Here is an 18491-nt window from a genome sequence, read left to right on the forward strand (position 1 = left end):
TAAAGCGTTGTCTTTGATATGACTTTCTACAACACCATCTACAACATCACTTTTTAAGTACATACGACAACGCCAAAAAAGCGTTGTTGTTTAGTTTTTTTCTTGTAGTGGCTGAGGAGATACGTAGTCGACCCAACACATATTCTGTCAGATATATCAGCTCCCATTCAGCCTGACATTACCTATGAGGAGGTTCCGATATGGATTCTGGATCACAAAGAGTGTAAACTGCGGAATAAGACTATTCGGCTGGTTAAAGTCGGATGACAGTATCATTCTGACGAGGAAGCTACCTGGGAGCTCGAGGACACGATCCGAGCTCAATACCCCCATCTTTTCACTTGAGGTATGTGGATTAGTTTTCCGTTTAGCATTTATACTGTCTATCTATTATTAGTACCTGCTGATGGTAATAACGAAAATTTGGAGACCAAATTTTTATTAGTGGGGGAGAATGTAAAATACTGAAAAAGGGCCAATAACCATAAGAGAAATTTTAGAAATTTTTTAAAATTTTTTGGAAATTAATCGGAGCTCGTATGATATGTATTAAGGGGATAAATTATTCGGTCAAGGGAAAACCTATTTAAGTTATCCTATTTGAACGAGGAAATATTTAATTTTTTTATTATTTATTTATATCATTTTCTTTTTTTCTTTTCTTTATTTCCCTTACTTGTGCCCCTACAGCTCCCGACGCCGACTCTACCGAAACCGATCATATTCTCCAAACCGGGGCCGCCTCACGCCTCTTCCTCTTCTTCCTCGCGATTAAAGCATTGGCCAAGGGGAAATCGGGCACATCTCCTTCTCGATTTCCTTCTCTTCTCTTCTCTTCTCCTCTCCTCCCCAACGACACCGCACGATCGCCGGCCACCTCTGTCTCTGCGTCTTCACCGCGAGCCGCCAAATTGCGCCGACGATGTGCAATCCATCACCGGCCGAGTTCCCGTCTCCCCTTCTCTGAGTCGCCAGCCGAACCCTAGGTCCGTCCGACTCGCGTCATCGCCACCGGGTGCTGACAGCCGGCGTTGCCGATCGTCCACGCGAGCAACCACGCCGAGGTCCCTTTTTTTTCTTCTCCTTCTCTCTCACTATGGTCGCATCTCTGTTGCTATATAAAGGGGGTGCATCACTAGCGGAGATACAGGTTATTATTGTTTGGGGCTAGTTCTACTATTGTTCCACTTCTTCTCCACTTCCGGTGACTGACTTGAGTGTCAGAGGCCAACGCCGGGATCTCTTCCTTGACTCGGCACTGACGTTACTTGTTTTACAAAGTGGAGCGAGGTCTATAATCGATCGACAAAGCCGTCACATTTCTAGTTTTCCACCTTTTCATTTTCAGACATGATCAAATATTATTATGTTAAAATTGTAATAAAATTACTAATTAATTTAAATTATTAATATAATAATATGCGATATCTTAGAAAATTATTAATCTATTTACTTTATATATATATATATATATATATATATATATATATATATATATATATATTTTAGTATTATAAATTTTAATACTTTTAGTAGGATTGTATAAGTTTACGATCGCGACAGATCCTAACCCTAAATTGATCTGTTTAGGATCTGTTTAGAATGACGATAAATTTTGATATTAGATTTTTTTTAATCACGATTCTACGAACTAGGCCTTACTGTAAATTATCATACTGATCCAATTTTTTTTATTGGGGATCTTACCTTCACCGGTCCTCTGACCGTCTCACAGATCGCGATCTCGCACGGACACGAACGGCTCTCGTCGTCCTTCTTCGGCTTCGACGACCAATCTCCCTCTCAGCGGCCTCCTCCTCCGATCGTTAATCTCACCCATTCGGCTTCTCCAGTATCCTCTCGACGTTCGGCTATTTTTTTTTCTCTTCGTCTCCGGCGGCATCAACGTCAGGTGACAAAATTGCATTGGGCGATCGGAGCATCACTTCTGGATTGTCTTCTCGGCTCTCAGCCTCTCACTCCTCTCCGGCGGTACTGTCGACAAAGTACCGCATTGGTAAATAGGCGTGGAACACTTTTCTCACTAAAGTTTGTTAGGTTTGCTCTTCCAATTAGTTTTTCACCGCCGTGTAGACTCTCCATCAATGGGACGTAGAAAATAAATATTCAAGAGCTAATTTGAACATTGCACCAAATTTAGATTAACGCAAATAGTTTAGAGACTATCACTGTGATCAATTCTTCTTGAACTAGCTATAATGAATTTATTATTGAGAACCATATAATAGTTAACTTGAGGGAGAGGAATAGTATATTGTCATAGAGGTTGTACTTGACAAATTTGTGTTAAATTCAATCTTGCCATCAACTCTGTTCATAGGTTTCAATTTCCAAGCCTCTAGACTAACCTACTGACTGAACTTTATGGTTCTAATGTTTTGGTCAAGTCGCTTCATATACAAATTACTAATTTCTGACATCAACTGATGCTTAGAATCTATAATTAAAGAAGAATTGGTTCAATAGACTCATGTATAAGATGATGAGATGTATTGACTTAAGTTTGCTTCATGTGCTGCTTGGATCATTGGGCATGGTACTAATGAATCCTGAAGCATTGTCAAAGGCATACACAAGGCTGCCTTATGATCTTTATTTAGGTATAAGAAACAATTTGTCTTGTCAAACCAACAAACACTAGAAGCTTGTAACACCAAGTTCGTAGTAGGAAGATTTGAGGAATCTCCTTTGGGCTGTAAACAATGTAATTCTCATCTTTTGAAGGGTGAAAGGGTTGTATACATGTTCTACCATAGAGAATGGAGAACATATGAGAAAGTGTTGATACAATTGTGCAATAAAGACTATTCTTATAAATCTTCAATATAAATACACCAATGAATTTTTGCACTCTATTTTTACAGTGCCCTGCCTGGGTGAAAATCTTGGTTCAGCCACTGGATTCCGAAGTGGGATTAATGGACCAGCTAGGTTCTTGTCTCTTCCTTTGAATTTTCCTTTTCCCATTTTAATGTTGACCATTTTCATATCAGTTGGGTGATCGTTTTCTGGCTTGTGGTGTGGGTTTAAATCGGTTTGGTTTTACCTTTTCCCATATGAGTTAATTGCTTGGAAATTTGAGTTTCAGCAACCAGCTAGTTGCAATCCAGTCACTTGTAGGAGTTGGCTGATCACATGATGGTGTTGGTGATGGGCTGTGCAAGAGAATATGAGTCAGGAGGCAGTAGAAAAATGGAGTATGTGATGTAGTGTTGTATATGTCAGAGTGTGTATCTGTATATATACAAGTCAAGTATCATATATTATTACATGTGTGGCAAGGAAGAAATTGTATGTATGCTTGGATGTATCCATGAAAGACTGGCGATTTGATAGGATTTAAATAAAGGAAGAGATTGTGAATAATTTTTAAACTTAGCCTGAGGCCTGTTTTAGAGTTGTGTTTTATTTGACCCAATCCAGCTGATTAGGTTAGGGTCCAGTTAGATAGTGGAGTTAGATTGGTTGCACAGAGCCAAATCTGATGGAAAACTCAAATGAGTCGTTGTTCTTCTGTTTGACTTGCTTCTAATAAAATTGTGGTTTTTATCTTCTTTGTCATACATGGGCATATTCATATTCTGTTAACATTTGCTGATTCATGTTAAGGATATATATGTATTGCTAATGAGAGTTAAATGATCATGCTAGTTCCATTAAACCAACCTTTTCATCTTTGCTGTGAAATGTAAATGAATTGATTTTTTATGCTTTTAGATGGTGCATGTTGATTCATTTGCTATCAGTGTGTATCAATATCATAAGCTAAACTGTTTTCTATAGAAAACCCTTCTCTAAAAATTAGAAATCAACTTTGTGAAGGTGCCTTGATGGAATTCTTTCTCAGATTTCTTTAATCTTTTGCTTTCACAATTTTTTATTGAATACTTTGTCCTTTTGCATCAAACTTTCTTTGTGATTTCAATGAGTTTTAAGAGATTGAGCTTCTGATATTTTGGGCATGAACTTTATGCTTTCTTGAAGTAATGAAAAAGGTGTATGAACTTTATCCTCTTGCAGAAAATAAGGCTACTATGGAGATTGTTGCTTTAGGAGAGTATGAAGGTCAAAGGTGTATGAAAGTGGAAAGATGCTAATTGCTCAATAAATTTTTAGTCGATGATGTTATGGTGGTTGAAGTCTTAGAAGTGGAGCCTTGATGCAACAGTAGAGTTCGTGCCATGTGACCTAGAGGTCACGGGTTCGAGTCTCGAGAAAAAAAACAATGTCGCAACTTACAAGTGCCATATTCTGATTGTCATAGTAGTTCTTGCTGGGCTGGTACGTAACATTTTAGTCATGCATTCCTCTTTGTTGGACTTTGAAATGTAAATGATACATGCTAATTCTTTTAACAAATATTTTACTCCTTGAAATATAGAAAGGGAGGAGAAAGGAGAAAACCTCAAATATCCACGATCCATTGCAGTGTCACTCCTCATGGCTACATTTTTAGCAGCAGCAGTGTCTGTGGTCATAATGAGCACCTCACTGGTCCTAGCGACGACCCAAAAAGCACCATGGAGGATCCACACACTATTCTCCGTCGAGTGTCAGAACTACTTTGATTGGCAGACAGTAGGTTTGATGCACAGCTATCACAAATCGCTGCAACCAGGACCTATTACTCGACTTCTCAGTTGCACGGATGAGGAGCGTCGCCAATATCAGGGAATGGGTCTTGCCCCCACCTTTGAGGTCCCTTCTATGAGTCGCCACCCCAAAACTGGTGATTGGTGAGCCAAATATATTGGTCGGTTACTTCCGCTTTTAGTTTTCTTTATCTTGTTATAATTTATTGTTTTTGTTTCATTTGATTTTACAAGAGTGAGGAAAAAGCTAATTTTCACATTCATGACCTCAAATTGTATTTTCAGATGTTTCAAGAAGACTTGCATTTCTTAGCAAATATAAAACTGTGCAGCGGAATATTGTTGGTATTAGTTCTAGGAACATTTGAAAATGTAGTAGTGGTGCATCTCTTGTTTATTCCATCTAATAAGCTAAATGAAATTTTCTATATCTATTTATTCAACACCATAAGCACATTTAATACTTTTGTCTTGGTTAATAATGAGAACAGTCTTCTTTATCCAACATAGTTGTTTTCACCTTTCATTGGTGTTTCCAATGAGTCATGACTTTCCTTTTTCGTTCCCTTCCAAAAATATCCTTGTGAAGCAATCTAACTGGTGGATGCTTTACTTTTCTATGATTTATTCCTGACATGTTGATGTTGTTAGGTATCCTGCTATCAATAAACCAGCAGGTGTTGTACATTGGCTTAAATATAGTGAAGATGCAGACAACGTGGATTGGGTTGTGATCTTGGATGCAGATATGATTATTCGAGGCCCAATAATACCATGGGAATTGGGTGCTGAGAAAGGTAGACCGATTGCTGCATATTATGGGTAGGAACATTTAGTCATTATTCTCCTTCGGAACCAACTTTAGATTATTCTTCTCCTCATTGATTTGTTAAGATAAGCTTTCTGTATTAATAACAACTACATTGTATCTCTTTAGCTACCTGAAGGGATGTGATAATATTCTATCACGTTTACACACAAAGCACCCTGAATTATGTGACAAGGTCGGTGGACTTCTTGCTATGCATATTGATGATTTACGGGCCCTAGCTCCTATGTGGCTTTTAAAGACTGAGGAAGTGCGAGGGGACCGGGCACATTGGGGAACTAACATAACAGGTGACATTTATGGTCAGGGTTGGATCAGTGAGATGTATGGCTATGCCTTTGGTGCTGCAGAGGTAAATAAATTGTTTTGGGTTTTTGGGTTTCATAATTCATTTTCAAAATGGTCAGCCTACAGAAGAGATACATATCATAAGCTCTCATATTCTTTTTAATTTGTAATAGGTCGGCCTACATCACAAGATAAATGATGATTTAATGATCTACCCAGGTTACACTCCCAGAGATGGCGTGGAGCCTATTTTGTTGCACTATGGCTTACCATTTAAAGTTGGTAATTGGTCTTTCAATAAGTTAGAACATCATGATGATGACATTGTATATGAATGCAACCATATTTTCCCTCCACCTCCTTTTCCTAGAGAGGTAGGATCCAACTTTTGTTTTGGTGAAAATAAGTCATTTCAAAATTTTCATATTTCTGAATGTACAGAGGGGAAAACCACTTAGATATATAATGCCAGAAATTTTGGATTCTGACAATACCTACCATGCAGGTTGTGCTGATGGAAACTAATATCAATAGAAGGCGAGGCTTATTCTTGAGTACAGAGTGCATTAACACTTTAAATCAAGGACTTCTATTGCATCATGCTTCTAGCAGTTGTCCGAAGCCTAAATGGTCGAAATACCTAAGTTTCCTAAAGAGCAGGAAATTTGCTGAGCTTACGAAGCCAAAATATATAAATCGTCAAAAACTAAGTCAAGTAACTGAACAAAAGAATATCTTGATGGAATCAACCAAGCTCTATCCGAAGATACACACTCTGTTCTCCACAGAGTGCTCATCATATTTTGATTGGCAAACTGTTGGTCTTATTCATAGTTTTCATTTGAGTGGCCAGCCAGGAAATATCACACGTCTTCTCAGTTGTACTGAGCATGACTTGAAGCAATACATGGGTCATGACTTAGCTCCTACGCACTATGTTCCATCTATGAGCCAACATCCATTGACAGGAGATTGGTATGTGGTATTAACTGTCTGCTTGTGTTTGTAGTCTTAAATTTGATTTCTGATTTTTCTTTATCAAGTGACAAGTTTCCGATGATAGCTCCATAGACTAGGGGAATCCCTTGCATTCAGTTGAACCATGATTTCTGGAAAAAAAATGCATCATCATTCCTTTGCTTTTGCCCCATTTATTACATTCTTTTAATCTTGAGGATAATCTGCTAAATTATTCAATATGACTTGTTGAGAATTATGAAAATAGATCTCTTCTATGCTTAAAGGATTGCAATCTGGCCTCATAAACAGGGGTAGATTGCCCCTGCTAAACTTCTTAGCTACTAATGTTGATTTTGTAGGATCGAAAGCGCTTTTTTTTTTTTTTGGGGGGGGGGGGGGAGGGTAGCGCTCGTGACTTTTTCACATTTCGTAAAACAGTTTACTGTAAACTCAGTGGAAAGAAAGAAAGAGACAAAGAATAGAAACAATGCTAACAAGTTGTTTTTACTTGGTTCAGAGCTTGTGACGACTCCTACTTCAAGACCCATGATTGTCGATCGCTTTCGTTGGGCAATCCACTAATAGATATGAATAATTACAAAGTAAGAAATGACAATGAATTAAAAACTGTAACCGAAATTATACCAACAACACTAGACTTGAAGATTTGAGCTTTCGGTCGTCGGAGCAGCGTTACAACATTGTAGAGTTGTTTTCGGAGTAGCGTGCATGAGAGAAAGTCATTGGAGTTGATGTTCATAAGATGCTGGCCGAGCCATCTTTTATAGCCTGTCCAGGCGTTTGGACCTGTCTCGGGCATCCCCACAAGGCTGACGTGGTGTGTTCTCGTTGAAACTCTATTTGGCAAACTTTATTCATCTCCGGGCGCCTGGACCCATTAGGGCACCTGGACTATGACGTGTGTCGATGAATCAGTGAGCGCCACCTCATTTGTACTGGAGCGCCTAGGTTCGGCCTAGTCCGGGCGCCTGGACCAGTTTGGGCGTGTATATGTCCGGGCGCTTGGACTGTGTCTAGGCACTTGGAGCTCCTTCTTCAGCGAGCTTCTAGTTTCAATATCCTGCGCCACAAAGTTAGAAAAAATATACATAATATGGATATAAAATATTTGACAGTCTTCGTCTGGTTCTGATTTTCGGATTTCCTAGAAACCCTAGGTCGAACCGACGCTTACTATTTCTTCTATGAGGAACCCGTCCTCACCTACCCCTCTTAGGAGAGTGTACCTGATGCCAAATCGGTTCTCCAGACCGTTTGGACTTTTGCTTATCATCCAAAACTTCAGGATTTTCCATTGGACGTTCGAACTGTTCAATTTTCTGCCTGGTGTCCGCCACCCTAAGATTTTCACCTAGTGTCCTCGACCCTAGGATTTTTGCCCGACGTCCTTGACCTGTCAAGACTTTGCCAGTCCCATGGACCAGGACTTGCTTGCCTAGCCGCAATTAGGATTTTCTACATGTCTAGTGTCCACTAGACTTCTTTGCCTAGCCTCAACTAGGACTTTCACCTTGTTTAAGATCACTTAGGACTTTCCTGCACACTTAGTCAAACTTGTTAGAATAACAACAAATCTTAACTTTGAACCCTTTGCCATTATCAAAATTTAGGTTCGATCATCTAATGTTTCCTGCATCAACAATCTCCCCCTTTTTGACTCTGACAACACAATTCAAAATTCAAAGTTTAGTAATGCATAACAAATTAAGAATAACTGAAAACATAAACAAGATTTTTCAATTTCTTTTTCAAAGTTTACAATTGCTAAGTACACTTTTAAAGGTTTTCCTAACTATTTTAAACTTAAGCTCCTCGTGAAAAATAACTCTTAACTTTAAAAAAACTTCTTTAAAAACTTTTGCTTTGAAAATACTTAGTTTTTGCAAAACTTAGCTTTTGAAATTTTGAAAAAAAAACTTAATTTGAAATTTTGAAAAAGTACTTGATTTTGAAAAAGCTTAATTTGAAACTTAAACTTTTAATTCTCTTTCTCCCTCTTTGATATATATAAAAAAATAATTTGAAAAATATAAGGAACTCCCCCTCAATTAATGCCTTAGTTTTTTTTTTTTTGAAAAAAAACTTTTAAGTACTTGTTTTGAATAGAATTTTGAATACAAAAGTACTTAAATCATTGTTTTGTTTTAAAAAAGTTTGAAAAATTAGGTAACACATGAGTAAAACCCTAGAGTACAAGTATGTGTAAAACAAAATGATTAATTTTGAAATAATATTTAAATATACTTCATCTATTAGCCTTAATAAAATATCTAACCTTAGGTTGAATCTATATGATAATTCTTTCTAGGGAGATAATCTAGTTTAAGTCCATAGCTCAATTTTGAAAACATTGATTTTGGAAAGATAGGGTTTAAAGTTTAAAACATATTAATTTTAAAAACAAAAATTTTTGAAAACAAATTTTTAAAGTAGAAATTAAAGACTAAAAGATAAGGAAGTTATAAACCAACTTATGCCACCTTGTACATTTCTAACTGCCTTCTAAGTGTACTAAACTCAAGTAAGTTATAATTGTCTTCATGCTTTCTATACCAACAATTTTGGGTAGATTGAACTTCCTAATTTTCCATATCACCCATTCTATGTTATCAAACATGTTAACCTTATGAGTTTATGTAAGATGGAGTTAAGTTAATCTTAACTTTTAAGTTGATTTTTAAGTATGAGTTTAAATTTTTGGAAAATAATTAAGTTTGAATTTTGAAAAATGTTAAGTTTAAAAAAAAATTAAGTTTGAATTATATTAAAGTTAATTTTAATTTGATTTAGTTTGTATTTGGTCAATTTATTTGAATTTGATTCAATTGGAGTTAGATTAAGTAAGTTGTTTGATTAGTTTATGAAAGTTAGGTTAAGTAGATTGATTGATTAGTTTATGAAAGTTAGGTTAAGTAGGTCTAGATTGATTAATCCTAACATTTCACTCATTTCTAGGTTTTCAATCAGAAAACCTTATAGGTTTTTGTGAGATGTTTTTATTTTCAATTTAATTTTAAATCTAAGGATCGATTTATATTTAAGTTAGACTTAGGTTTGACAGTTACTAAGTTAAATATTTATTTCGATAATCGACTTCCAGGCTATGGTGAGGCACAAGGACCTTTTTAGTTATTGGAGCAACGACCACTTCTAGACAAAGCTTTTTAAGGAAATTGAATGCTTAACTTTTTTTTCTGAAAATCCTTGGTCTAACTAGTCAAGTGTCGATTAAGCCTAAGTTCTTATCTAATTATTCTAATCTAAGCAAAAATAAGGAAAGCAGAAAATCAAGCAATCAAACAAACGGACAAATCTATCTAATAATAAAGATGGTCTTTCTATTTGCTCCCTGGATCATAGCCTCGATAAGGTCTATCAAGTTGATGGATTTGATCTTTAGGGATCCAAAATTGATTAAGTCCAACTTGATTAGTCAAGTTAGACTTAGGGATCCATGCTTGGACTAGGTTTCTATTTGTTCGATTCACTAAAGACGAGTAAGATCTGAATCGATGTTTAGCCTTGTATCTGAGTCTGGATCAGTTTTATACGACCCTTTATTTTTCAAGAATCAGATCAAGATTTTTGGAATCGAAAGTGAACCATTCCAATGTGTCCTTGAGTTCCTTGACTTTACTTTTCAAAGTGGAATTCTCTTCTTCAAGTTGTTGGACTTGAGTTGAGGTTCCATTTTGAACTTGGTCGGTCAAGGAACTTAGGTTAGTCACTTCGTTAAGGGTTGTTACCTCCTATTGGAGTGACTTTTCCCGGGCTTTAGACTTGGTTAATTTGCGTATCAAATAATTTATTAAATCATACAACTTATCTACTAGAGGAGAACTTACTGTGTTTGGTCCTTCAGAAACACATATGAATCCGTGGCTTCTTTCGGACTCGACCTCCGATTCGATCTCGGGCTCCGACTCAGATTCAATCTCGACAATGTGAGCTTGTACCGGTAGAACAAGGAAGCTCGTTGGAGCTTGTTCTTCTTCTTTAGAGTCTTCTAATGACTCGGACCACGTTGTTTTCAGAGTCTTCCTTCTTCTTTACTTTTTGTTTGGACATTCCGGCTTATAGTGCCAATTCTGGTTACACCCATAGTAGATCACTTTTGATTTGGGCTTCGTGGTTTCATTCGGATCCGATTGCTTGCTCTTGGATTGGATCATCTTTTTCTTCTTAAGCATTTTTCGAACTAGGTTGACTAGTTCGGCGGTGATCTCGTCTTTGGAATTCGATTCGTTTTCGGATTTGGGTTTAGGTTGGTACTTGACCTTCAACTTCTTGTTTGTGAGTTTTTCTGCAAGTAACGCGATATCTTTCTCGGTCAGAGTAGCAATAGATTGTTCATGAAGTTCAAAAATAGTTCATCTAATCTAATTAAAGAAAGATCCTTATAGACTTTGTAAGCATCTATCATGGATGCACACAAAGTGTTTCTCGGAAAAACATTTAAGGCGTACATAATAACATCGTGATTTTCCACTTTCTGATCGACCGCGTGGGGATCATTTAACAAGTCTTGGATCCGAGCGTGTAATTGATTCGCCGATTCGCTATCCTGCATTTTAATATTATATAACTTATTTAAAATAAGGTCGTGTTTACTTACCTTTGTATCGGTGGTGCCTTCGTGTTGTTCGATTAGCTTCTCCCACAGGTCCTTTGCATTTGAGAATAGACTAACTCGGTTCAGCTCTTCTTTGGTCAGTTTGCACTGCAAGGTTTGGGTTGCCTTTGCATCGGCCTCGATCTTCTTACGAGTTGGTGCGTCTCACTTGTCGCAGGCGATGGGTATTCCATCTTCGGTGGGGAGTGTGAATCCGGTTTGAATAATGATCCACATTTCCACCTAAGTCTTCAGGTAGTACTCATCCGGCTTTTCCAGTAGTCGAAATCCTCGTCGAAGAAGAGGGGCGGACGTGCAGTACTGTAGCCTACTTAATGAGCCATTCGAAATCTCGCACACAAAGAAAGAAGGAAAACTTATTCCAAGACTAGTGCGGTATAAAAGACTTACGAAAAACTAAAGAACTCGAGTGGTGGTGTTGCACCAACTTCGAGAAACGAAAAACTCGATTGCGAAAGAAAAAAAATAAAAATTTGATTGGAAGAGGTGATAGCACCGATTCCGATCGACTCCGAAAATCTCAAGATGCAAAATCGGAAAAAAGGCATAAGAAAATCTTCAACAGCAAAAAAACACGAAAAAAACTTTTGCTCGAATGCTGGTTTCACCAATTCAGAGTGACCCCGATCTGGTACCAATTGTAGGATTGAAAGTGCTAGAGCGCTTGTGGCTTTTTCATAATTTCGTAAAAGCGGACTAAATGCAACGGAAAGAAAAAAAAGAGACGAAGAATAGAAACAATGCTAATACATTATTTTTACTTGGTTCGGAGCCTGTGATGACTCTACTCCAAACCCGCGATTGTTGATTGCTTTCGTTGGGCAATCTAGTAATAAATCCGAATAATTACAAGGAATGACAATGAATTAAAATCTGTAACTGAAATTATACCAACAACACTAGACTTGAAGATTTGAGCTTTCGATCGTCGGAGCAGAGTTACAACGTCGTAGAGTCGTTTTCGGAGCAGCATGCAAGAGAGAAAGTTGTTGGAATTAATGTCCATGAGGTGCTGGTCGATCCCTCCTTTTATAGCCCTGTTCGGACACCTGGACTGGTTTCAGGTGCTCCCACAAAGCTGACGCGGCGTGCTCTCGTCAAAACTCTATCTAGCGAACTTTATCCATCTCCGGGCGCTTGGACGGGTCTGAGCACCTGGACTGTGACGTGTGTCGGTGAATCAGTGAGTGTCATCTCATCTGCACTCTGGTGCCTGGGTTCGGCCTAGTCCAGGTGCCTAGATGTCCAAGCGCTTGAACTGTGTCCAGGAGCTTGAAGCTCCTTCTTCAGCCAACTTCCCGTTTCAATATCCTACCCCACAGAGTTAGAAAAAGAAGACATAATATGGATATAAAATATTTAACAGTCCGGTTCTGATTTTCGAATTTCTTAGAAACCTTATCTCGAACCAATGTCTACTGTTTCCTCTACAGAAAACGTGTCCTCACCTGCTTCTCTTAGGAGAGTGTACCTGATGTCAAACTGACTCTCTAGATTGTTTGGAATTTTGCTTAGCATCGGAGACTTCAAGACTTTCCGCTGGACATTCGAACCCTGACTCGTCCAGTCTTTCGCCTTGTGTCCGCGACCCCCAGGACTTTCACCTAGTGTCCTAGACCCTAGAATTTTTGCCCGACGTCCTCGACCTGCCAAGACTTTGCCCAGTCCCATGGATCAGGACTTCCTTGCCTAGCTGCAATTAGGATTTTCCACATGTCAAGTGTCCACTAGACTTCTTTGCCTAGCCTCAACTGGGACTTTCACCTTGTCTAAGATCACTTGGGTCTTTCCTGCACACTTAGTTAGACTTGTTAGAACAACAACAAACCTTAACTTTGAACCCTTTGCTATTATCAAAATTTAGGTTTGATCATTTGATGCTTCTTGTATCAACAGATTTATTGTAGTACTAAATTTCTGAATTGCATTTACATCATTGTCGACGTGATGCAACCTAAAAAGGCTATGCTCAACCCTAAGACAATATGTTCAGATTTAAACATGCATATTTCCAATCATACGCAGACTGTATTATAATTATGTATTTTAAATGACTCTCACTGATCAGCATATCATGTGTTAGAATAGTTCAGTTATTAGTTCCATATTATAGTCAGGTACTATTCATATATCGTGTGATTACACTACTCGATCAAATAAAATACTAAAAGTTATTTTCTCCTCGCTTGCTATCGGGAACAGTATCACTTTCTCCTTTCCCTTCCCCTGGTCACCACCATATTCATTTCCCTTGTTCACCAGCAGCCTCTGCATAGACTTCAACACTCTTTTCCCTTGTTCAACAGCAGCCTCTGCATAGACTTCAACTCTTCATTTCACAGCTTGCACTCAACAATGATCTATGTTTGTAATGGTGCCCATTCTTGCAACCAGTGCCTATCCTTGCCTGTTCTCATGCCCAAACCTACAATTGTCTGTCACAATTGTTGTCAAAACCTCCTCAGTAACTTCTCTTCTCCAACAGTGCCATGCAACTCCTCAAGTTTAAAAACATATCGATTTGGAGGCTGTCAAATGCAACTTAAATGGCAAAAGGGTCTCAAACAAGACGTTCTCAGATATCCATTCTGGACCCCATTGCCTGTCATTTCCTTTTGTTAATTATTGTTCTGGCATTCAGGGTACTGATAGCCATCTTGCACATATCCATTATCTTTATGCTCTAAAACCGACATAAGATAAGTCTAATACAGCTTGCCTTTCCCCTTCACTTTTTTTTTGTTTTTTATCCTAATGGCAAAAGGATAGTTCAGCTCAGAGGCTAAGTGCAGTTCATCTAGATGGAGATTTGAATCTCTGACAAATGCTATGAAAACATTATTAAAATCACATGAAATAAACAAAGGAAAATGACGCGTACGTGTTGGACCGTCAACTCATTATTTAAATTTGAACAAAGGTGATGTTTGGGAATGAAGATTTTGTTAAGGATGGTTTGATTTTATACCTATGAGGTAATGCAACTCAAGAATGTACTTCTTTTCTCTTATGGAAACCTTAAAAGCCTAGTAGACATTATGATTGAGGGTATATCTTGTGTTGTCATGTGGATATTGTTGGTGCTAAGCTTTTGTAGCAACCTACTTCACTGGGTAGCAAAGATTCATTCCATTATATGAAAGTAAATATCGTGTGATTTTATTGCAACATGTTATGTAGTTTCACTTGGAATGCAATGGATAACTAGAAATCATAAGTTTTGATATTGGCCGATGATCCTATCCGAAATCGGTAAAGGCAATGAGCTGGGATGTGGCTCTGTTGTTGACTCTGTAAAGACTCCGCGCTGTCTTGCAATACGAGGAGCGTTAGTACCAGGCCAAGGAAGGGGTCTCCAATGTTGGCCCTCCGACGTCCAAGTTAGTGCCCAATCTTAGAGAAGAAAGCAGTAAACTGTAGCGAAAGGCATGTGCAAGTAAGAAGCATCGCATATCTCCGCCTGTAGATGGAGACCCTCTTTTGTAGTGTTACTGTAGCGCCTATGCACACCTCCAAAAGCATATGTTCGTTTTCCAAAGACTTCTTGAGAAAAGACATGTCAAAAAGTGTCTCTAACACTTTTTCTTAAGCATGCACACAAATCTCTATGATGTGACAGGCTAGAAGCTTTTAAAGTACGATTTGCCCGTAGGACATTTTCTGTTGTCGACAGCGTAAACTTTCAAAAAAGTATGATAAGACATGTATGTGGATCCCGCTGTAGGCCGACCGGGAGCCAATCGGTCGGGATATAGCTCGGCCGTACAGAGTGAAGCTACTAACCCGTTCTTAACTAGGCTGTACGGTTGCCGAAGAGGCGCCTTGTGTTCGATCGGACCTAAGGTCGGTGGGGCGGGTAACTATTTGACTCTTAACCTCAGTTGCAAGTTGCGGAGGATGGCCGTTCGGACGGTCTGATCTGGACGGTCTGATCTGCCTTTCACGTCCGGCATACTTTAAAGGCCCGCTCGGCCAACCTTGCTTGATCCACAATCCGCGGTCTAGTGGCCCACCTGACCACACGACTTTGACCTTCCGTCAGCTGGTGTTTGCTGCTTTGACCTGTTTTTGGGGTCCATCTTTATCACCGTATCAACTGATATCACAAATATGAAAACTATGCATTTATTACTGTTATTTAAATGCCAAGATCAAATTTATTTTTGAAATAAAAAAGTAATGCTTCCTTGATTATTTCTGAGATTGCTGAATTTTAACCTAATAATTGTTGTTAATTTAATATATGATAATTTGTCAAATGGGTAAACAAGTTTAAATTTCTTCCCATCTTTATAGTGAACTTCTTTTGTCTTTCTACTATCTGTGATTAACGATTCTTGTATTTTGATTCTCTTGATATCCTTAACTGTTTTCTACTCCACAATAAGGTACCCAGCTATCAATAAGCCAGCTGCTGTTCTACATTGGCTCAATCATGTTAAGACTGATGCTGAATTCATTGTTATTCTCGATGCTGACATGATAATGCGAGGTCCAATTACTCCATGGGAGTATGGTGCTGCACGTGGTCATCCTGTTTCAACTCCTTATGAGTATGAGGAAATATATCTGGCTTTTAAATGAGAGGCTATTTGTTATTTCATTATTCCTAAATGATTGCCCTTTGCTTAGGTACCTTATTGGCTGCGACAACGAGCTTGCAAAGATTCACACTCGAAATCCTTCTGCCTGTGAAAAGGTTGGTGGTGTCATAATAATGCACATAGATGATCTACAGAAATTTGCATTGTTGTGGCTTCACAAAACAGAGGAGGTCCGATCCGACAAAGCTCATTATGCAACAAATTTTACTGGGGACATTTATGGAGCTGGCTGGATAAGTGAAATGTACGGTTACTCCTTTGGTGCAGCTGAGGTATGTTATGACTTAGTAAGTTGAATGCTAATTATCTGTGTGTTTTGAAAGTCCACTAATATCATGAATCAGATTTTCTTGATTTACTGCAATCCGCAAAAATTGCTACCCTATTCATAGTAATAGCTAATACATTCTGATCACTCCAGGAGAACTCATCAAACAGATTTTGATTGCTATACTAATTAATAATTTGTTTTATAAATTGCATGCCTTAAAATTATATTCAGAATAAATTATCTGCAATCGGTGTAGATTGTAGGAGCATAAAATTGTCCATTTCATGAGGGTTAAAAACTTAAAATATTCGAAGTTGACTTTTTAAAATTAAAACTACCTTTCACGGAAGATTGAAAACAAAACTTTCAACATTGTCCATAATTTGATAAATAAAAAAACAAAATACTAATTTCATTCATCATTGACCGTTTGAACGAATAGAAGATTACTATGTTCTTAAATCAAAATACTTCGTTCCTACTAGAATAAATTATTTTTGGCTGATGCTTAAAATATCTCCCTTTGCCTTGGCATGCACCTACCTTTATAAAAAATTCCTAACGCATCTAGCATAATTACTCAATTGCAGGTGTATTCAGAACTCCTCTTTTTAGTTCCTTTCAAAGTGATGGGAATTTCACCTCTTGCTCAATAAGGTCACAACTGAGATTAGAACTTACATGATTAAGTACTTTATAGAATTGCATATTCAAACATCACATTCATACAGATAGATGTAACCAATTTTTGTGTTCTAAAAAATTTCACTAGAATCACGAGAAATGTTGTTAGCTGCTATCAGTTAGTTTGCAGCTGTTCTCAATCATGCATATTTTTCTGCTTCAATAGTTTTCTGGTTAAAAATGAAACAGTTTCTATTTTCTTCCGATGACTCTCCTGTAATTTTTTGCAGTTAAATCTGAGGCATATTATAAGGAATGACATATTAATATATCCAGGCTATGTACCTCTACCTGGAATCAAATACAAGGTTTTTCACTATGGACTGAGATTTGGTGTTGGCAATTGGAGTTTTGACAAGGCTGACTGGAGAAATATCGACGTAGTAAATACATGCTGGTCTAAGTTTCCTGAACCACCTGATCCTTCTACTCTGTCTACACCAGATGATAATATTCGACAAAGAGATATCCTTAGCATTGAATGTGGGAAAGCATTGAATGATGCTCTTTATCTGCATCACAAAAGGAGGAATTGTCGTTATCCTTCAGACAGCAATGCTAATTTTACTCTCTCGAAAGATGTGGGATTACTCCATGAATTGAAACATGGAGTGATCAGTGGAAGAGGCGATGAACAAAATATTGCAATCGAGGTGCCATCCAAAATCTTCTTGAACTCGAAGGACAAGCCTCCAAGCTTTTGGATGGTTGGACTTTGGGCCTTTTCTGGGATGGGTTTCTTAGCTTTGATTTTCATGATCCTTCCGAAGCGCAAAGGAGAGAGTTCTAAGGCTAAGGCTAATAGAAGCAAGAGAAATTTTGCTTGAAATTTGGTAACTATCTGCCGAAATCTATAGCGGGCCATGAATAACACCAAATAAGCTACCTAACGGTAGTCCATCTGCTGTACATGATTCTCTTGGCTCAAACAGATGACAATCGCCTAATTAGGTTGTGGCCTAAGTCACAGAAAAAGGTACTGAACTAGTCTTAAAATGAGTTATTGCGACATATTCCGCCTTCTGCAAAATGTTGCCCGTTTTGGGATAGAGTTTTATGGTTCCTGATTCAGTTGCTAATAGGAATTGGTTGAGTGAAATTATTTGCTTGGAAATATCCATCCAGGTGTTCATTGGGAGAGAATATATATGTGCAGTTCAGTGCAAGACTTCCAAGTTCCTGTTATCATGGAGTTGGCAACAGCACTGGAACGCTTCATTCTGTTGATATCACCACCAACAATTGCAGGAGAAAATGTAATTGTGGATTTATGGATCTTCGTTTATCTCTGCCACTTAAATAGTGATATGGGAAAAAGATGTTCCTAAACTGTTGACTGTGGACGGGCTAATACAAAATTATTGTTCAAGCAAACGTCTCTAGTAACAAAATTCTGAATAATGTTTTCGAGAATAACATAATCCAATATATAATAAGTCAAAAAAAAACAAACAAATACTGATTATCCTTATGAGGTATTACAAGCAACCCCATTATTGTTTGGGCCATCAAAAAACAACCTAAATATGTGAAATTTCGTCCGTTATATCTAGGCAAAAAAAAAAAAAAAAAAAATTAAGAGCATTTT

At 37.9% G+C, this 18491-nt stretch overlaps 1 protein-coding gene across 4 annotated transcripts; it reads left to right on the forward strand.

The window, feature by feature from the left end:
• The first annotated feature begins 1645 nt into the window (after positions 1-1645).
• LOC121992796 (peptidyl serine alpha-galactosyltransferase-like) lies at positions 1646-18206 on the forward strand. Of its 4 annotated transcripts, XM_042547370.1 has the most exons (11): positions 1646-2017; positions 2886-2952; positions 4042-4302; positions 4403-4757; positions 5265-5435; positions 5551-5794; positions 5904-6104; positions 6236-6705; positions 15733-15897; positions 15977-16220; positions 17134-18206. In XM_042547370.1, the coding sequence occupies exons 4-11, from the start codon at positions 4462-4464 to the stop codon at positions 17728-17730; spliced, it is 2388 nt and encodes a 795-aa protein (XP_042403304.1). In that variant the 5' UTR covers positions 1646-2017; positions 2886-2952; positions 4042-4302; positions 4403-4461; the 3' UTR covers positions 17731-18206. The 4 variants fall into 4 exon arrangements, with proteins under 4 accessions (XP_042403304.1, XP_042403303.1, XP_042403305.1 ...); XM_042547369.1 differs by lacking the exon at positions 2886-2952; XM_042547371.1 differs by lacking the exon at positions 2886-2952 and having other exon boundaries at positions 4407-4757.
• Positions 18207-18491: the final 285 nt, after the last annotated feature.

This window comes from Zingiber officinale, chromosome 6B (genome assembly GCF_018446385.1).
Source record: "Zingiber officinale cultivar Zhangliang chromosome 6B, Zo_v1.1, whole genome shotgun sequence".
NCBI classification, from domain to species: Eukaryota; Viridiplantae; Streptophyta; class Magnoliopsida; order Zingiberales; family Zingiberaceae; genus Zingiber; species Zingiber officinale.